The following is a 16,606-nucleotide window of genomic DNA, read 5'->3' as shown; positions in this document are numbered from 1 at the left end:
TGCACACATGTGTTACACAGATGATCAGAGATGCATGCATGTGTTACACAGATGATCAGAGATGCACACGTGTTACACAGATGATCAGAGATGCATGCATGTGTTACACAGATGATCAGAGATGCACACATGTGTTACACAGATGATCAGAGATGCATGCATGTGTTACACAGATGATCAGAGATGCACACATGTGTTACACAGATAATCAGAGATGCATGCATGTGTTACACAGATGATCAGAGATGCATGCATGTGTTACACAGATGATAAGAGATGCACACATGTGTTCCACAGATGATCAGAGATGCACACATGTGTTACACAGATAATCAGAGATGCATGCATGTGTTACACAGATGATAAGAGATGCACACATGTGTTCCACAGATGATCAGAGATGCATGCACGTGTTACACAGATGATCAGAGATGCATGCATGTGTTCCACAGATGATCAGAGATGCATGCATGTGTTACACAGATGATCAGAGATGCATGTATGTGTTACACAGATGATCAGAGATGCATGCATGTGTTACACAGATGATCAGAGATGCACACGTGTTACACAGATGATCAGAGATGCATGTATGTGTTACACAGATGATCAGAGATGCATGCATGTGTTACACAGATGATCAGAGATGCACACATGTGTTACACAGATAATCAGAGATGCATGCATGTGTTCCACAGATGATCAGAGATGCATGCATGTGTTTTGATGGCAGGATCATTCAATAAACATTAAAAACACAGCAAAACACGAGAAGGTGTGACAAAAGAGGCCACTAAACTCGGAAATGCAGTATATACAGAATAATGTTTTTTTGGGGGGTAGGGTGTATGCCTCAATACTTAATGAATAAAGTTTAATATCCCACAACAAACATTTGAACTGGTCCCTAAGTGATGCTTAACCTTTTTTAAGGTGTATATATTGTGTTTTTATGTATTGATACTATTGCTTTTTTGGTCGAAACCAAATGATTTGCCAGGTGCCTTTTTCAAAATTCTGGTCCGGTAATATGGTGTTCAAATGGAGTTGGACAGATGGAGAAGTTCACACATCTAAACAGAGCTTATGTGCTACTTATTTTTCATCATGTAAAGTCACATCCTTCATGTGTTGCACTTCAAAACATTTATCACTGCACACAGTAAACAATACTGAAACATATCCAAGATAATTTTAGCCACAATAAGTCATTTTGTCAACAATTCTCTGAAAACATTTTTCTAAACTTTCCCACAAATACACTAAAACGTAACCCTGAAACTGAGTTGATGACTCCTGTGCACACTGCACATAGACGATGGGAAAATGAATAAATACATCAGTGAAACAAGAATGCTAAATGAAGGCCATCATAATTCTTCCTTAATTGACTCTGGTTCCTGTTCATCTTCCTGTTCATCTTCCTCAGGATCTTCCTCCATCTCCTCTGCTTCTTCTTCAGCTTTCAAGGTGGCTAGGGGTTGACTCAGTTCAGCCTCAGTACATGCAGCTGAAACAAGAGATGAATGGTTTCACTGGAGATGAGTTATGAGACCTGAAATCATTTTTACTGTAATCCATTAAAATCTCCAAAGTTTGAGGGACGGTTGGGTAGTCCAGTGGTTAAAGCGTTCACTCATCACGCCAAAGACCCAGGTTCAATTCCCCACACGGGTGCAACGTGTGAAGCCCATTTCTGGTGTTCTGGTGTTGCTGGAATATTGCTAAAAGTGGCATAAAACCATACTAACTCACTCCAAAGTTTGAATTTGTTTGACTTCCTATGTTATGAACATTGTCAATATTATCTCAAAAGAAAGAGAATGAAGATTCAAAACTGTAACAATCACAATTGATCAATAGATGTTTCCCCATAATGATGAATGATGACGATTACTGACAACATTTGAACCACCATACGAAAAATACAAGCTACAGAGAAAATCCAGCAACATCTTTAGTGGGATGGCTTCACACATTGTACCCATGTAGGGAATTAAGCCCAGGTTATCAGAGTTAAGAGTGACCGCTATAAACACTCTGTGTGTGTGTGTGTGTGTGTGTGTGTGTGTGTGTGTGTGTGTGTGTGTGTGTGTGTGTCTGTCTGTCTGTCTAACAGAATGTTGAATATTCAGATAGAGGCATTAATGATTTTACCTTCATCTGCCACCAACAGTGTTAAAGGACGTCTACTTCAGATCACAATTCAACGGTACTACCAGTATCTCTTATATTTTATAATTAATTCTTAGGCTGCATAACAAATCGCATTTCCTTCCAAAACATGACTGGAAATATCTTCCTTGAGAAAAAAACCTGTTCATGACCACAGTTGAAACCGCTGGCCCGACCACATCCTGCCCTCACCGCTCCAGTCAACATACACATCACTCTTCTGTTTGAGCAAGCAGCAACATCAACTGAAGACACAAGCAGGGAGGCAGCGCCAGCCTGGGCAGGCCTTTTTCTGATGTAATGCAGGATAAGTATTAAATAAAAAATATATCAGACACTGATAAAATTTTACTTAATCCTGCATTACATATTGCATTTTATCCAACGGCAAGAGGGGGCGTACCTTCAGTGTAGATTCTCTGCACACCAACAGCTACTGCCACCTGCAGGTGGAGACTGGAGCAAGGCCCACAAGAGCTTGGTATACTCGAGGATCTTACCTTCGGTCACAATTTAAGTCGTATTGCGGCCAAATAACATCTTGTACAGAAGTAAAGGGAGGTTAACATGACCGTACTTCCAAGCTTGATGGACAAAAAGTCATACATTGGCTAGACACATCATGAATGTCACAACCCCTGTGTCCCCTCAACACACCTCCAAGTGGGGGACGCTCAGGTGGTAGTATCCGGGTTCCACTACCAGGATTGTTTGGGGTTGGTGATCTGCTGTGTTACCACCTGTGGCCCAAAAGAATGGACGCCTTCAAAGTCTTCAACAACTATGTCAAGGAAATAAAATAATGGCAGGCATTTAGCCCCTCCCATGAGATGGCTAGAGCATCTATTTCCAACAGATCCCAACAGATATGGAATTGGAGAGACGTAAACCAGGGGTTGACAGCTGACGCTCATTGCAAACAGGTCAATATTTGGCCTACCTAGCCTGTAACAAAGGAAGTGGAAGGGATACATCGTCGAATAAATGGGTTGCTCCACTGAAGACATTTGATGGGATTGTCAACTACTGGAGAAACGCCCAGAGAACAAACGTATGGCTGTAGTTTAGCTTCAGGTACAGCTGTAGGAAATGTTGCAGTGGCATTAACTGGGGTCTCCCTCTGATGGCGATCTCTTGGGACTAAGTCACGAGCCCCATTAGAACTTGCCAGTTGTGTAGGCTGAGAGGCCTTGGTATGGCAGTGACTGTATCCACCTGTCTGGGGTTACCTGGGGGAGACCTTAGTCTGGGCAAAAGAGGCCCTCTAAAAATGTCAGGGTTCAGTCTTTGTCTGGTTGATCGGCCAATCCAGTTGCAATAGTAACTTCTGAGTGGGGACAATGTCTGCCCTGATGGACAGAGGGCCAAGTTAGTTGATAAGAGGCAGGTTGTCTAGTCTGATGCTCCAGTGCTTGTATTGTTCGTAAAGTAGTCTGTGACTGTGACATCCTTTCCGTCTCACTAGTAGCCTTGTAAATTCGGCAACCCAAGATGAGGCGGACGACATTCTCTGCCTCTGCAGTAAACTAGTGGACATTAATTCCTAATAATCTCCAATTAGGCACTTGCCAACTAACAACAGACTGCAAATGTTCCACCCGGTGACTATTAGGTTGTACCAGGTCATGGGAAATTGCTGTATTAGATGAAGTCAACATTGAAAAAGAAAGAGAGCTCTGCATATATCCATATCAACTGCCGTAATTCTGTGAATCCTGCCCCTTATAAGAGCTGGGTTTTGTCGTTCTAGTTAAGTGATGAATGTCCTCATTGATAAGTGGTGCACAATTGGCATAATCCATGTCATGGATGGGCGGGAATCCTTTGCTGAAGCTCAGTGGTTTGAAATCATCATGAAGTCGTCATCAAGCATCATATCCCGTATAAACCCATCAACCGTTAGGGATAACTGATCAGCCAGCCTCTCAATGATGTCATAGTCGGCCAGGTGATTCTGGCCTTCCTTGTTACCAGGGAAGCAGTACTGTTCCGAGGAAGGAGAAAAACGAGGGTAAGAAGATCTAATCATTGTACGACTGGTCAGGCATAGAAGGAGCAAAATGCACTGGGTGCCTCCCATCAGACAAAGAGGGCCTCTAATCAGCTGTCCAACACGGAGCGCCTGTCCATCACTGAACGCCTGTCATGCTCCGAGCACCTGTTGTGCTTCGAATGCCCTTCCTGCTCTGGTTAGCCGTTGGACATGAGCGCCTGGCGTGATGACAAGATGTCGAACGCAGTACATCTGGAGTATCAAGTGTGAGGTTCTTTTCTGGAGTCTCAGGTCGTCTCTCAGATGAGGCAGGCACCAGGCACCTCTGACTAACTGGAGTAGCCTTTCGGTAAAGGCATGGCCACGTTCCTCCAATTGAGACGTCACCTGTGCCGTGACCTGGGAAATGATTGTCTGTTACATCTCTGGGGGGTGGGTCCAGAGTTTGCTGGAGTTGGTAGGATACTTGGGGCTGAAACAGCTGTTGCCCAAAGATGATGGAGGGGAGGTCAGCGGTGGAGAAGCATCTGCCATTGTGGAATGACGTCATTGATGTTGTTGCAGCCTCCTCTTCGGACACACTTGTAGATGATCAACGAAGGTAGAAATACTGAAGGGTCGACAAACGTCCTTGATAACAGCATACAGGGCAGCTTACAACCTGGGCAGAACTTTGTGGGTCCGTAGCCGACTTAGGCTTCAGACACACACAATAGAGAGTTATGTCATCTACAAAGATAGCAAAGAAAACATGCACAAAGAAAAGTCAGAATAACATAAACAATGTTAAACTGTACATGGTAGAAAGGCAACTAAACAAGAACAGGTTTTCTCTCAAGGGATGACGTTTCCAGTCATGTGTTTGAGAGAAACAGAAGGAAATGCAATATGTGAAGCAAGATTAAGTAAAAAATGTATAACACTTTATTCATTACATGATGATAGAGTACATGAGTAGGTGAATGCTGTATATTTCTAAAGAATTGTCAATTCATGTTTACCATATCATCTCCATGTAACAATTTCCATTGAGTTTGAATATATTCATGATTTTCTCCTCATGTTGATAAAACATACAGTAAACTATAGACAAACAAGCAACTCTCCAGAGGGACATACCTGAAACATCTCCACAGATGATTCGGTCTGCATTAGGTAAAGTCTTGCGTTTGAAGAGCCCAATGATGTCCTCCTCATGCTCCTCGATCAGTGAGTCACACTAAAACAGGACACACTGGCATCACATCTGTGCATAGCTTAATGTACAGAACAGAATTTGTCATCAATAGAGAAAAAATAAAAGGGAATACAAGCTCTCAAACTTACTGTTGACAGTTTTATCAGTATACCATCCATATGCACTGTATAAGCACCCTGGTCCGATAAGGGACCAAGCATTTGATCTTCTGGTGTGGGATTTTATCGAAAAAAATATTGTCCCAGAAAATGCTGTAAAAAATTATTATGCTTCAGACTGTTAAACATTTTTTTTCATTTGCCACAAAAATGCATTGTTGCAGTTAATGAATTTCAGCTAGTGAATGGTTTTAATAAGCACCCTACTTGGTCAACTTTTGACAAATATGGAAGTGAAATTCAAGAAATATTTTCAATTTTTGTGTGGATACTTTCATGCCTGTAAAGCCATTTAAAACTGACATAATAAAAAGCCATGGGTTACCAAAGAGATGAAATCAGTTCTTAATGAAAGAAAGAAGGCAAGCGACTTGAAGGAAAACTGTTCAAAGGAACACTGTCTCACATTCAACTAAATGCAAAATGCAGTAGAAAGGCAAAATCTTATAACAGTTTATCTTACCTTGTCTTAAAGTTATTGAGTGTTCACAATGCAACCTTAGTCCAATAAATGATCAAGGATACTCTGAAATGCTGTGTGAAAGCAGACATGTGATATCATCTTACATAGAATCCTAGTTGTTTCTGTATCTCTCTGTTGATGTCAATATTCTTGAGAGACAGAGGTTTGCCATTCCTGGAGTTGGTCCTGACAATGTTTTTCTTGCCATCATCATCTGTTGTCTGTGCATATTCATTCATGCGACCGCACACCTCTTCCACTAGCTCCGTCAAGTGAGTCTCTGATCTTGCATATGGAATCTAACAGAAAGAGAGACACACCTGAACACTAAAACAGTTGGTACACAACACAAAATTTGGTTCATCCATGTCTGCCATTGTTTACAATATAGTTTGTTTCTTTGTTGTTTAACGCCGCACTCAGCAATATTCTAGCTATATGACGGTGGTCTATAAATAATCAATTCTGGAACGGACAATCCAGTGATTGACATCATGCGCATCGATTCACGCAATTGGGATATGATCACATGCATAAACCAAGTCAACGAGCCTGACCACTCATGTTAGTTGCCATTTCCGACATGCATGGGTTGCTAACCGGAATCCCTTCACGGGATTTACAATATAGCATTATTAAACCTGACTGAGGATTAACGCCTACTGTGCTTCCAAACATGTAACTCAATTTAGTTTGTAATAAAATTGAAAAAAGTGAAAGTAGCAAATTGAAAGAAAGCTATGTTAACTGGCATAGCTATGTGTCAAGGTAGGCTCTGACATACCAAGACACCTTGTGTTCAGCACCTACCTCTTTGATAGCCTGGTTGCCTTTCGGATCAACACGGAAACTCCCAGCTTGCAGGGTTTTCTTTGGATCGACTTGACTTATGCTCCAGTTCATCTCATCCACCACAACTCGGCACACTGCAGGTAAATAGAAGACAGTTGCTTCATTATTTATAACCAAGCACTAATGGGAAACTAGACTGGCAAATTGGCAGTCCAAGCTTATTCTATTCAAGTTGTTCAAACAATGTGCATCCCGCTGTTAAAGATTACCATAATTGACAATGCCTAAATTTTACACATAGCACTAATAACAAAGTGTAGACTTAGGCTGGAAATGGGATCCAGACAGTGGAGCATTGTTCCTTCTTTAATACTGCCCCCATGAAGATCTGGGTTAGAATTGGTCTTCAGCAACCCTATGCTTGTCATAGGAGCCATGGACAGGCTAGCCGACTAAGTTGCAAAACGTCATCATGTCCCAATGGCATAGATCAATGTTCAAGATGTCAATCACTGGATTGCCACAAATGAGAAATTATGCTGTTCTTTCTTTTTTTTCTTACTGTCTGATTGACTGACTACTGTAATTACAAGTAACATTATGGAACCTGGCTATCACAGAAATATAAATGCGACCATAATAAACTTGACTGAAAATGATTGCATTTTTTGCAAAAAGTTCTTTTCAAATTTAAACCTTGTGATAATAATGGATAGAAGTTTGTGGCCATCATGACTATAAATACTCAGACTTGATTTATTTACACACGATCATGACATATACTTGTTGGTGTATTCCCTACAGTTTACATGATGTAAGATGATATATTAACTTAAAACCATACTTTACCTTTAATTATGATCAGTACCTACATGATAATGGACAAAAATCAGTGGCACATCTGTCTGTTCACACTTGAATTCCATATCATATCATAATTACTTATGGTGCCTGAACTCACCAGCACAATACAGTTGTTTATCTCTCTGTGTTTCTCCAACTGTAAACAACACCACTAGGCACAGGGCAACACCAAGCACATCCATCCTAAGGCTGTCAAAGAGAAAATCTAATTCTTCAATATTACTTCTAAAATTTTCATATTACTGAACACTTTGCTAATATATGAGGTATTTATTCAAGCATGAATGCCAATGCAAATAATGCTTAAGGCAATATGCATTTTGGAAGTAATATTATTGTTGTTGTTCACAAAATATGTAAACTTGTTGTCTGTGTAGACATATAGTTCTTAGGTTATACTTGTAGTGGTTTAACACATTTATCCGACCAGCTTCCAAAACTATAAATATTAGTGCATAACCTACTAGCCAAAACACAAAAATCATAGTGGTCATGTATTTTATGTGTTTTACAGTAATATTTGATGTTGTATTCAATTAAAATGTGAAGAAAGATGTTCAGTATTTAATCCTTACTTCTTCTTTTTTTGGGTTTTTGATGGTCATGATTGAGATTATCAGTGTTTATTTAGTCTTGAAATTAATGAGATCTACGGTTCTATCGATTGGTTGCTCAAGGATATAACCAGTTTGTCTCAAATATTTCGTGTGCTTCAAATAGGGAACTCACAAAATCAAAGGGAGGTAACTACTTATAGCCCAAACGCGCACCTGTCAAAATATGAACAAGCACGTGTGCACAAAAGAGCATATTTTTTCAATCTTTAAATATACTTTTGTTTTAATATTGTTTGAGTAACTGCCGACATTCCAGTCGGTGACGACTCACTGTTGCCAGCGTGGAGTGTACCGTTACTGCCCGTTCAGAGAGTCGTGGTGATTGCTCATTGGCGGAGAAGTGATTCGTTAACAGATCACAAAATCGAGCAATGTTTGTATGCAAATTAAAACAAGATTTGTTAAAGACATGTCGCATTTGTAGAATTCTTTTCTTTTTATTGTTCTTAATATACGTCACCTGTTTACTTGTCCAAAGAGATCGGTTTACTGAGTCCAACACGCAGGCGACACGCCGGAATGTTTTCGTCTGCACTTTCCACGTTTTGCTTAGAACACCGACAACGTTAAAAAAACTATTCTCATTTGATAAAACATTAATTTGGTACGTTGAAAAAAAAGTTATTATCCATTGCGTAGCTACAGCGTGATTTGTTGACAATTAAATCAGAGAAGAGCGAAATGTTTACAATTGTGCATGTTGTAAGTGTCACCATGCTTTTGGTTATATTTGAACGACTGTTTATGGTTCTATCAACAAACATTCGCTTAAAAAAACATGCCTCATCAATAAGTTAACACCATTTATGCCATTATTTGAACTATGGATATTGAAGATGACATTTCTGTTCACCACACAGTCTTTGTTCAAATAAATTGTGACATCTTGGATGTGTCTAGAACAAGAACTTGGCAGAAACGCACGGAATACATCGCTCGAATACAACCACTTAGAAGTCATCTGAGGACAGCAGAGTCAGCGCAGAGAAGTTGAGAAATGTTGAGCCAAGATCGATACCAGAGCAGCGATTTATAAGAATACATTTAGTGTAAACGAAATACCATTTGAAATAAGACATACATATCTGGTATTGATTATAACATGTGTCACACGGAGCTGTGTTTCATTTCACACCATGTCCAGTAAGAGATGCCTGTTGACGATGATAAGACATACAGATGTGACAATGTGTTCGAAGTTTAAGATAGGTCAGGTAAAGAGACATATATCATCCGGTGCTCTACAGTTACAGGGGATACAATCATGTCTCACCAACTCTGACATTCATACAGGCTGTCAAAGAAGACATTTCAGTTTGCAAAGATCACACAACCCTTCCAATATAATTAAAACGGGTCCTCCATTACTACACAGAAATTGTGTCCGCACACTGTACAGCCTAGTGCAGCCCCAGAAAGTAAGCAGTGTCAGCCATGTTCCTGAGCACATCAAGAGGCCTATGTATGTGCAGACAGGGAGCGTTCCTGCGGCCAGCAAGCCAATTCCTCTGAAGACCCAGGCACAGGTAGAAGGGATGAAGGCAGCATGCTCCCTCGCTAGCAGCATCCTCGCTAAGGCTGGAGAAGCCATTCGGGTAAGATGAACAGTACCTGTCAAAGTGGACCACTGCCAAACATACCAGACTATTTTGTCATAATAGCTGTTATTCAAACAGACGAGTTAATCTCATTCAAAACAAAGTAAGTCTGTGTATGAAGTGTGTTTAAAATATAGAACAACATTTGTGAATTCAAACTTCTTAATTTCCCCAAAAGTAACAAAAAGATGACTTTCAAACCAATAAAATCTTATTTAATATGTTGTAAGAAGGGTTCAATCTTTTTCAATTGAGGTAATCTGGTAGTTTAATACATCAACAATGATCAAGTGATGCAGGTAATTCAGATACTTCGAATATATATTGAAGTGAATTCTGTCTTGAAATATCTGTGCCTTTACGTCCCACCTTGCTTCACCAACCCACCCACCCACCCACCCACTCACACATCCACTCACCCACCCACTCACACGCCCACTCACTCACTCACTTCAGGTGGGTGTGACAACAGATGAAATCGACCAGCTTGTCCACAGACTGGCAATAGAGAACAGTGCATATCCATCTCCGCTGTTGTACAAGGGCTTCCCCAAGTCTGTGTGCACCTCCGTCAACAACGTGGCTTGTCATGGCATCCCCGACAGCAGGCCCCTGATGGATGGAGACATCATCAACGTTGATGTGACAGTAGGAACAATTCCTTTTCACAATAACAACCATGTTTTCTTTAACACCTCCGGGAGGAGTTCGGGTTAGATTAAGTCCCCAGTCTCACTTCAGAATTGGTAACAGAAAATTATTATCAGACAGTAACTTACAGATATGGTAAACTTCTTGATGTTGGGTCATTTGGGTTATCCAAAAGAATACCGTATTCGGCGTAATAAGCGCCCCGCTCTAATAAGCGCCCACAGCGATATTTGGTAATATATTGGCCAGTGAACAATCCTAATAAGCACCCTTTCTGATTGATCAATGTACACAAGACTTATTTATTCGCGTATAATACACACTCATGTGTTATATGCACACTTAATTATGGGCAATTAAATTCTGGAAAAATATAATTGTCGTACATAAACGTTTCAGGCTGTCAGCATAAACCACATAATATATTTTTTAACTCGTTTCTTTCACTAAAATGATACTCTAATAAGAGCCTCCTATTTCTAATTTTGAGAGCGCCCTGGGCGCTTATTACGTCGAATACGGTACTACTTGCTTGTTATTGTAATAGCCTTGCAGGGCTTGATTTAGCAATACGAAACATGTACCAGTGCAACCTGTTTTTGAAAAATACAACCTAATATTTATGTCCACATGGACTGCCTCCGTCGTCTGGTGGTAGCAAAATGAATCATTGATTATTAGGGCTGTGTAATGGCATATAGATTCTATTGCAATAAATTGTGATTCAGGTATCTGTATAGCGATATATTGTGAGCTACAGTGTTCGACAGTGATGCAGAGTGTACTCTCTGCATACAACACTGTACAAAAGGAAATATTACGATGCTGCATTTCAAAATGCATGTTGCTCTTAAAACACCTTTAACTACATGTAAATGGAATGTTGTGGAAGTGATTGGTGTACTGATATAGTGCTTCTTTGTTGTCAAGGTATACTTGAATGGTTACCATGGTGACTGCTCCAAGACATATCTAGTTGGCAACGTTGACAAGGGAGGTCAGCTGTTGGTTGATGTTGCAAGGCGTTGCCGAGATGCTGGGGTTGCTGTTTGTAAACCTGGTATCCGATTCTGTGAAATCGGCAATGCAATCAGGTTTGTTACAAATTTAATACCATGCAGAGATGTTTATTGCCTAACAGGTTGAGGGAATTGCATTTTGGCTTCGGTACCTTAACAGTTTTAATGTGTTATCAATCCTTTCACATTCACATTAGTTCGCTAGCCCAAGAACAAATAGGTTGTGCTGAGGACAAAAAGTATCCAGTGATGCTAGTACTCATTGACTAGTGGCATATGAGGGCTATGATTCTGACCCCGGGTGCCGTTGTACAAAACAACCTTAGTGTTAGGCTTATCGTAATTCTATGGATATGTTTGAGAATAGGAGGTACAATCACCTTGGTGCTGAGATCGCTTTGTACAACAGCACCCAGTTCTCAAAGCTTTTTTTGCTTCAAATTGGAACTTTAAAAGACTGATAGAAAATGTAAACATAGAAAACATTATTGTCATGTTCAAGCAGAACTAGCTACAAATTCTGAAGACTAGTGAAATGTGGGTTCTACTATAGACCAAAACGGATTTCCAAGGCTGATATGAGGTGGTGGTTGTAGAAGTTACAGATTTTCGTCATCCCATCGAAGTCAAAGGCAGTGTTTGAAATAAGCTGCCCGACGCAGTTCCGTGGCAGGTAGATCTCGTGTTGGCCCGCAGTTTCAATTTAGTATGAGTCCTTAAGGCCTGCAGAAAGTTTATGTGTGGATTTATTTGTCACAATAAGCTGCAGTTCCTCTACATGAGGGCATGAAGAGTTTAGTCAGAGCCTGCAGCTTCTAAAATCTGTGGGTCCTGATGGCAGCCTGGCAATTCAAACACTGGTAGCAGGCCCAATTTACAAGATGGGTACAATGTGTGATGCTTGTTTCTGGATACCCCTGCCCAGAAGAACCATACTGACTGACTGTTATGTATTTTACATCAAGTGTATGTCGTGAGTATTCTTCAGATGCTGATAATGATTTCCTATTTTCCTTAAGTTCTGCTGCTCACAGCGCTGGATTCTCTGTGATTCCTGAATTCTGTGGACATGGAATAGGAGAAAACTTCCATGAAAAGCCGGATATCCTCCACTTCGGTTTGTACAGCACAATATGTTTGGTCTAAATCTGGCAATATCTGGTAAAATATTATAGCTCTGGTATAGAGTAGGATCCTTTTATCTGAATTATTAGGCTTTTGAACATAGATTTACACTTGTCCAGACAATTGTCATGCTGATGATTAGAGGGGGAGAAGGTGGTAACATAGATTTACACTTGTCCAGACAATTGTCATGCTGATGATTAGAGGGGGAGAAGGTGGTAACATAGATTTACACTTGTCCAGACAATATTGTCATGCTGATGATTAGAGGGGGAGAAGGTGGTAACATAGATTTACACTTGTCCAGACAATTGTCATGCTGATGATTAGAGGGGGAGAAGGTGGGTGACATAGATTTACACTTGTCCAGACAACTGTCATGCTGATGATTAGAGGGGGAGAAGGTGGGTGACATAGATTTACACTTGTCCAGACAATGGTCATGCTGATGATTAGAGGGGGAGAATTTGGGTGACATAGATTTACACTTGTCCAGACAATTGTCATGCAGATGATTAGAGGGGCAGAAGGTGGGTGAGTTTGTAAGGCCGTAACTGAACTGACCATGTGGTGCAGTGACCGAGTTGACCATGGTGGTCCAGGGACTGAACTGACCATGTGGTGCAGTGACCGAGTTGACCATGGTGGTCCAGGGACTGAACTGACCATGTGGTCCAGTGACCGAGTTGACCATGGTGGTCCAGGGACTGAACTGACCCCGGTAGTCTTGGGACCAAGCTGACCCATCTGATTTTTGTCTGATTGTGAAGTGTTTTCCTGTTAGTGGTTGTCTCCCTTTAATCACCAGTTTACTGGACTTGTCATTGCATGGTGACATGTTTATTGTGTAGCAGCGTTAGAAATTGGCACTAGTCCTATAGTCCTTACCAAACTGCCCAATAGTAAAGGTATCCTAAGGACTAGTAGAAATTGGCCCACTTTTAAGGGTTTTGCTGTATGTTATCATTATAAGGACTAGTGGACAAAAACTGTTAGTTTCTAACCCTGTGTAGACATCATGACTGTCTCCGGATGTTTAATTGGTCTAATGTATTTGCAGAGCATCATGACAATGCTGTCATGGCACCTAGGATGACCTTCACTGTAGGTGAGTTTCACTATGTGTTAGTACTGTTTTGACATGTTACTTATGACCCTGACTGGCTCTCAGTTCTATATCTCTGCCATTATTCCTGTGTTAAGGCAAAAGTGGCCCAGATGTCTGAGTTGCTGCAATATGCTGTGCAGAGTTTCCTCCCTTTAACATGCCAGAAACCTATAATCATGGGTTATTTAGTTATTCAGTCTTTCCTCCCACAAAACTGACTTTCCCACTCATTCCTGTGTTGTTATCCTGAGTTACCAGTCTCATCTGTAAGGGTTTGGTGTCGGCCCTAATAATGTAAATTCTCCAGCATTCAAATCCATTAACAAAAACTATTTTCTTTCGGCTTGATGAATAATTTTGTCGATTGTTGTGTTAGAAATTAAGGGGGGCAACTGGGGACATTAAGGTTTTCTGTGACAGCCTTTGAATCAAGGAATCCCCTAAAACTTGGATCTTTGATATCAGAAATATGAAAAGGGCCCTAAACTTTCATTCTAAGTTTCCAATTTCAAACAGTGTGTGAAATAGTCTTGTTGCCTTTGGACATATTGTTCAAGGCTTATATTGTGATTTATTTTGTATAAATTTCTTCAGTGTATTAATTACTTCTAGATGTTACAGTGTACACTTGTCTCCACAGAGCCAATTATTTGTTCGGGGCAACCCGACTTCCGTATCTTGGAGGACGGGTGGACGGCCGTGACACTGGACAGCTGCCGGTCAGCCCAGTTTGAACACACAGTCCTGATCACAGAGGATGGAGCTCAGATCCTGACTCTGTGATGTCTTTACAGAGAAATAAATTTTATGTTTTTGAAGTGGTGATATTTGAGTTTTCATTTTAGTTTTGGTGACACAGTATCTGACACGTTACTGCCAGATGTCTCACACATTACCATCTGTTATCACACACATTACTATGTGATGTCTCGGGCATGACTATCCATAGGCGGATCCAGAGGTGGAGTCCAGGTGGCCCGGAACCCCCCATACCCCCCATACCCCCACATAACTTCATCTGACAGAGATTTGATATTTTGCACCCCTGCTTTTTTTAAAATGCTTCATCCGCCCTTGCTATCTGATATCTCGTACATTACTGCCAGATATCTCATACACTACTATGTGATGTCTCGTGCATGGCTGATTGACATGTCACATTACTGTCTGATATCTCACACATTGCTGCCTGATATGTCATACACTACTATGTGATGTCTCTTGCATGGCTGATTGACACGTCACATTACTGTCTGATAACACACGCACGCGCAGACGCGCACGCACACATCCGAGGTTTCGGTGGAAAATATAAAATCAGGAGTAATGAGACAGCATCAGGATACCTGTGGAACAATACAGTGTGTGTGTGTGTGTGTCTGTGCTTATAAAACGTCACAGAATTTCCATACGAAACGTGTGACTTTTAACCAGTCAAACATCAACATTAGATGATATTAAAAGGCTATGTCGGCCTTATAGACTGTCCAGAGGAAACCATTAGATTCGACTGTTGTGTACGGCAAAACCATATGGATGTAATGGCGAGAGGAAAGGTGTTGGCAGTCTTCATAACCACCAAACTGCCAACATCAATGTATTGTGTCTGTTTACAGCATCCCAAAGACGTCGACGCAGCCATGGTCACAAGAAAGGACGAAGGCAAAAAAATACCATTCATTTGGGAGATTTGTTGCCATTGAGATTGCACAAAGTAAGAACAAGATTATGATTTGCGTCATTCAAACACATGAAACGATACCAGCAACCTTTGCTGATGGGTGGGTCCACATACAGTAAGAGGCAACAGTATCAACAGTACAGTCCTTGAACTTGTTTTGAGACGTATAACCAAACCAGAAACATACCGCACTAAATAAGACAAAGACATGTTCTTGAATTTGAGATTTGCAAACAAGGGAATCCATGTGTTAAATTTAAGTAACATTCTCAGACAAAAAATCCGTTTCCTAAAATCTCCCAGAATATTTCAAATTTCAGGAACCATCAACAATTTCATTTAGGTTGTTCAGTTATAGGAGCCTGTTGCACAACGTGGACGTGGCAGCTTATGCTGTAAATTCCGCTGCTTGTGGCTGCCAAGACTCATCATACAGTAACTGCTACCAACCTGTAGGCCATATAATCACGGGTGACCTCCATTGTTGACAATAACAACATTCGTCAGTTTTACAAATATGGACCAAAATATCCCGGGCCGCCTTCTACCAATCGGGATCACTTTCGTTGTGAATGCTGTCGACGCATATGCCAAAAATGTCCCAAAAGAGAAAAGTAACTTGTTGAATGACTTTGAGAGTGGAGTAAGTCAGTGCGTGATTTCATTGGTAGAATGCACATACTGAAACAGAGGAAACAGATTTGGAAAAAAACCATTCTGTCCCAGCCAGTTGTCATCCAAAGACTAGCTACCCTACATGAAACGTTTATGGTAACTGTTGTTCCCACTGACAAGGCATCAAATGACATAACCATTATATGTAAGCATCACTACATTAATTGTTTGATCAACGACCTTGGTATAAATGACATATCAAATAATATATAATATAAGGCCGATATGTTATCTGAGGAAGAAATCTACCAAAACCATGCATCAGTACGATCAACTTTTGACTTGATTGTAAAACCTGAAGACATGTCCTTCCTTCTTTTGTACTGGATTCCAAAGCTTCATAAAAAATCCGTACATTGATGGGTCCAGCAACGTACCACTAAATCACTGTCTCAAAGATTAACCATAATCCTCAATACAACCAAGAAAGGACTTCCGTTATATTCACAGATAGTATTTGAGATAAGAGGAATTAGTTGGTTGGTTTGT

General features: G+C 40.7%; 2 protein-coding genes across 2 annotated transcripts; one reads left to right on the top strand and one right to left on the bottom strand.

Annotated features, from left to right (window-relative positions):
- Positions 1 to 648: 648 nt before the first annotated feature.
- LOC139463165 (protein canopy homolog 2-like) lies at positions 649 to 8,800 on the bottom strand. Its single transcript, XM_071244565.1, has 6 exons — positions 8,721 to 8,800; positions 7,741 to 7,832; positions 6,798 to 6,913; positions 6,092 to 6,286; positions 5,288 to 5,387; positions 649 to 1,510 (listed from the first exon to the last, which is right to left on the bottom strand). Exons 2-6 carry the CDS (start codon positions 7,823 to 7,825, stop codon positions 1,371 to 1,373), a joined length of 636 nt encoding a protein of 211 aa, XP_071100666.1. The 5' UTR covers positions 7,826 to 7,832; positions 8,721 to 8,800; the 3' UTR covers positions 649 to 1,370.
- A 409-nt stretch (positions 8,801 to 9,209) lies between these two features.
- Positions 9,210 to 14,547, top strand: LOC139463149 (methionine aminopeptidase 1D, mitochondrial-like). Its single transcript, XM_071244564.1, has 6 exons — positions 9,210 to 9,855; positions 10,315 to 10,506; positions 11,440 to 11,603; positions 12,548 to 12,645; positions 13,714 to 13,761; positions 14,402 to 14,547. The coding sequence occupies exons 1-6, from the start codon at positions 9,397 to 9,399 to the stop codon at positions 14,542 to 14,544; spliced, it is 1,104 nt and encodes a 367-aa protein (XP_071100665.1). The 5' UTR covers positions 9,210 to 9,396; the 3' UTR covers positions 14,545 to 14,547.
- Positions 14,548 to 16,606: the final 2,059 nt, after the last annotated feature.

The sequence above is a fragment of the Haliotis cracherodii genome, unplaced genomic scaffold (assembly GCF_022045235.1).
Source record: "Haliotis cracherodii isolate W230 unplaced genomic scaffold, xgHalCrac1.p SCAF_1, whole genome shotgun sequence".
Lineage (NCBI taxonomy): Eukaryota > Metazoa > Mollusca > Gastropoda > Lepetellida > Haliotidae > Haliotis > Haliotis cracherodii.
This window is presented reverse-complemented; position numbering and strand designations above follow the sequence as displayed.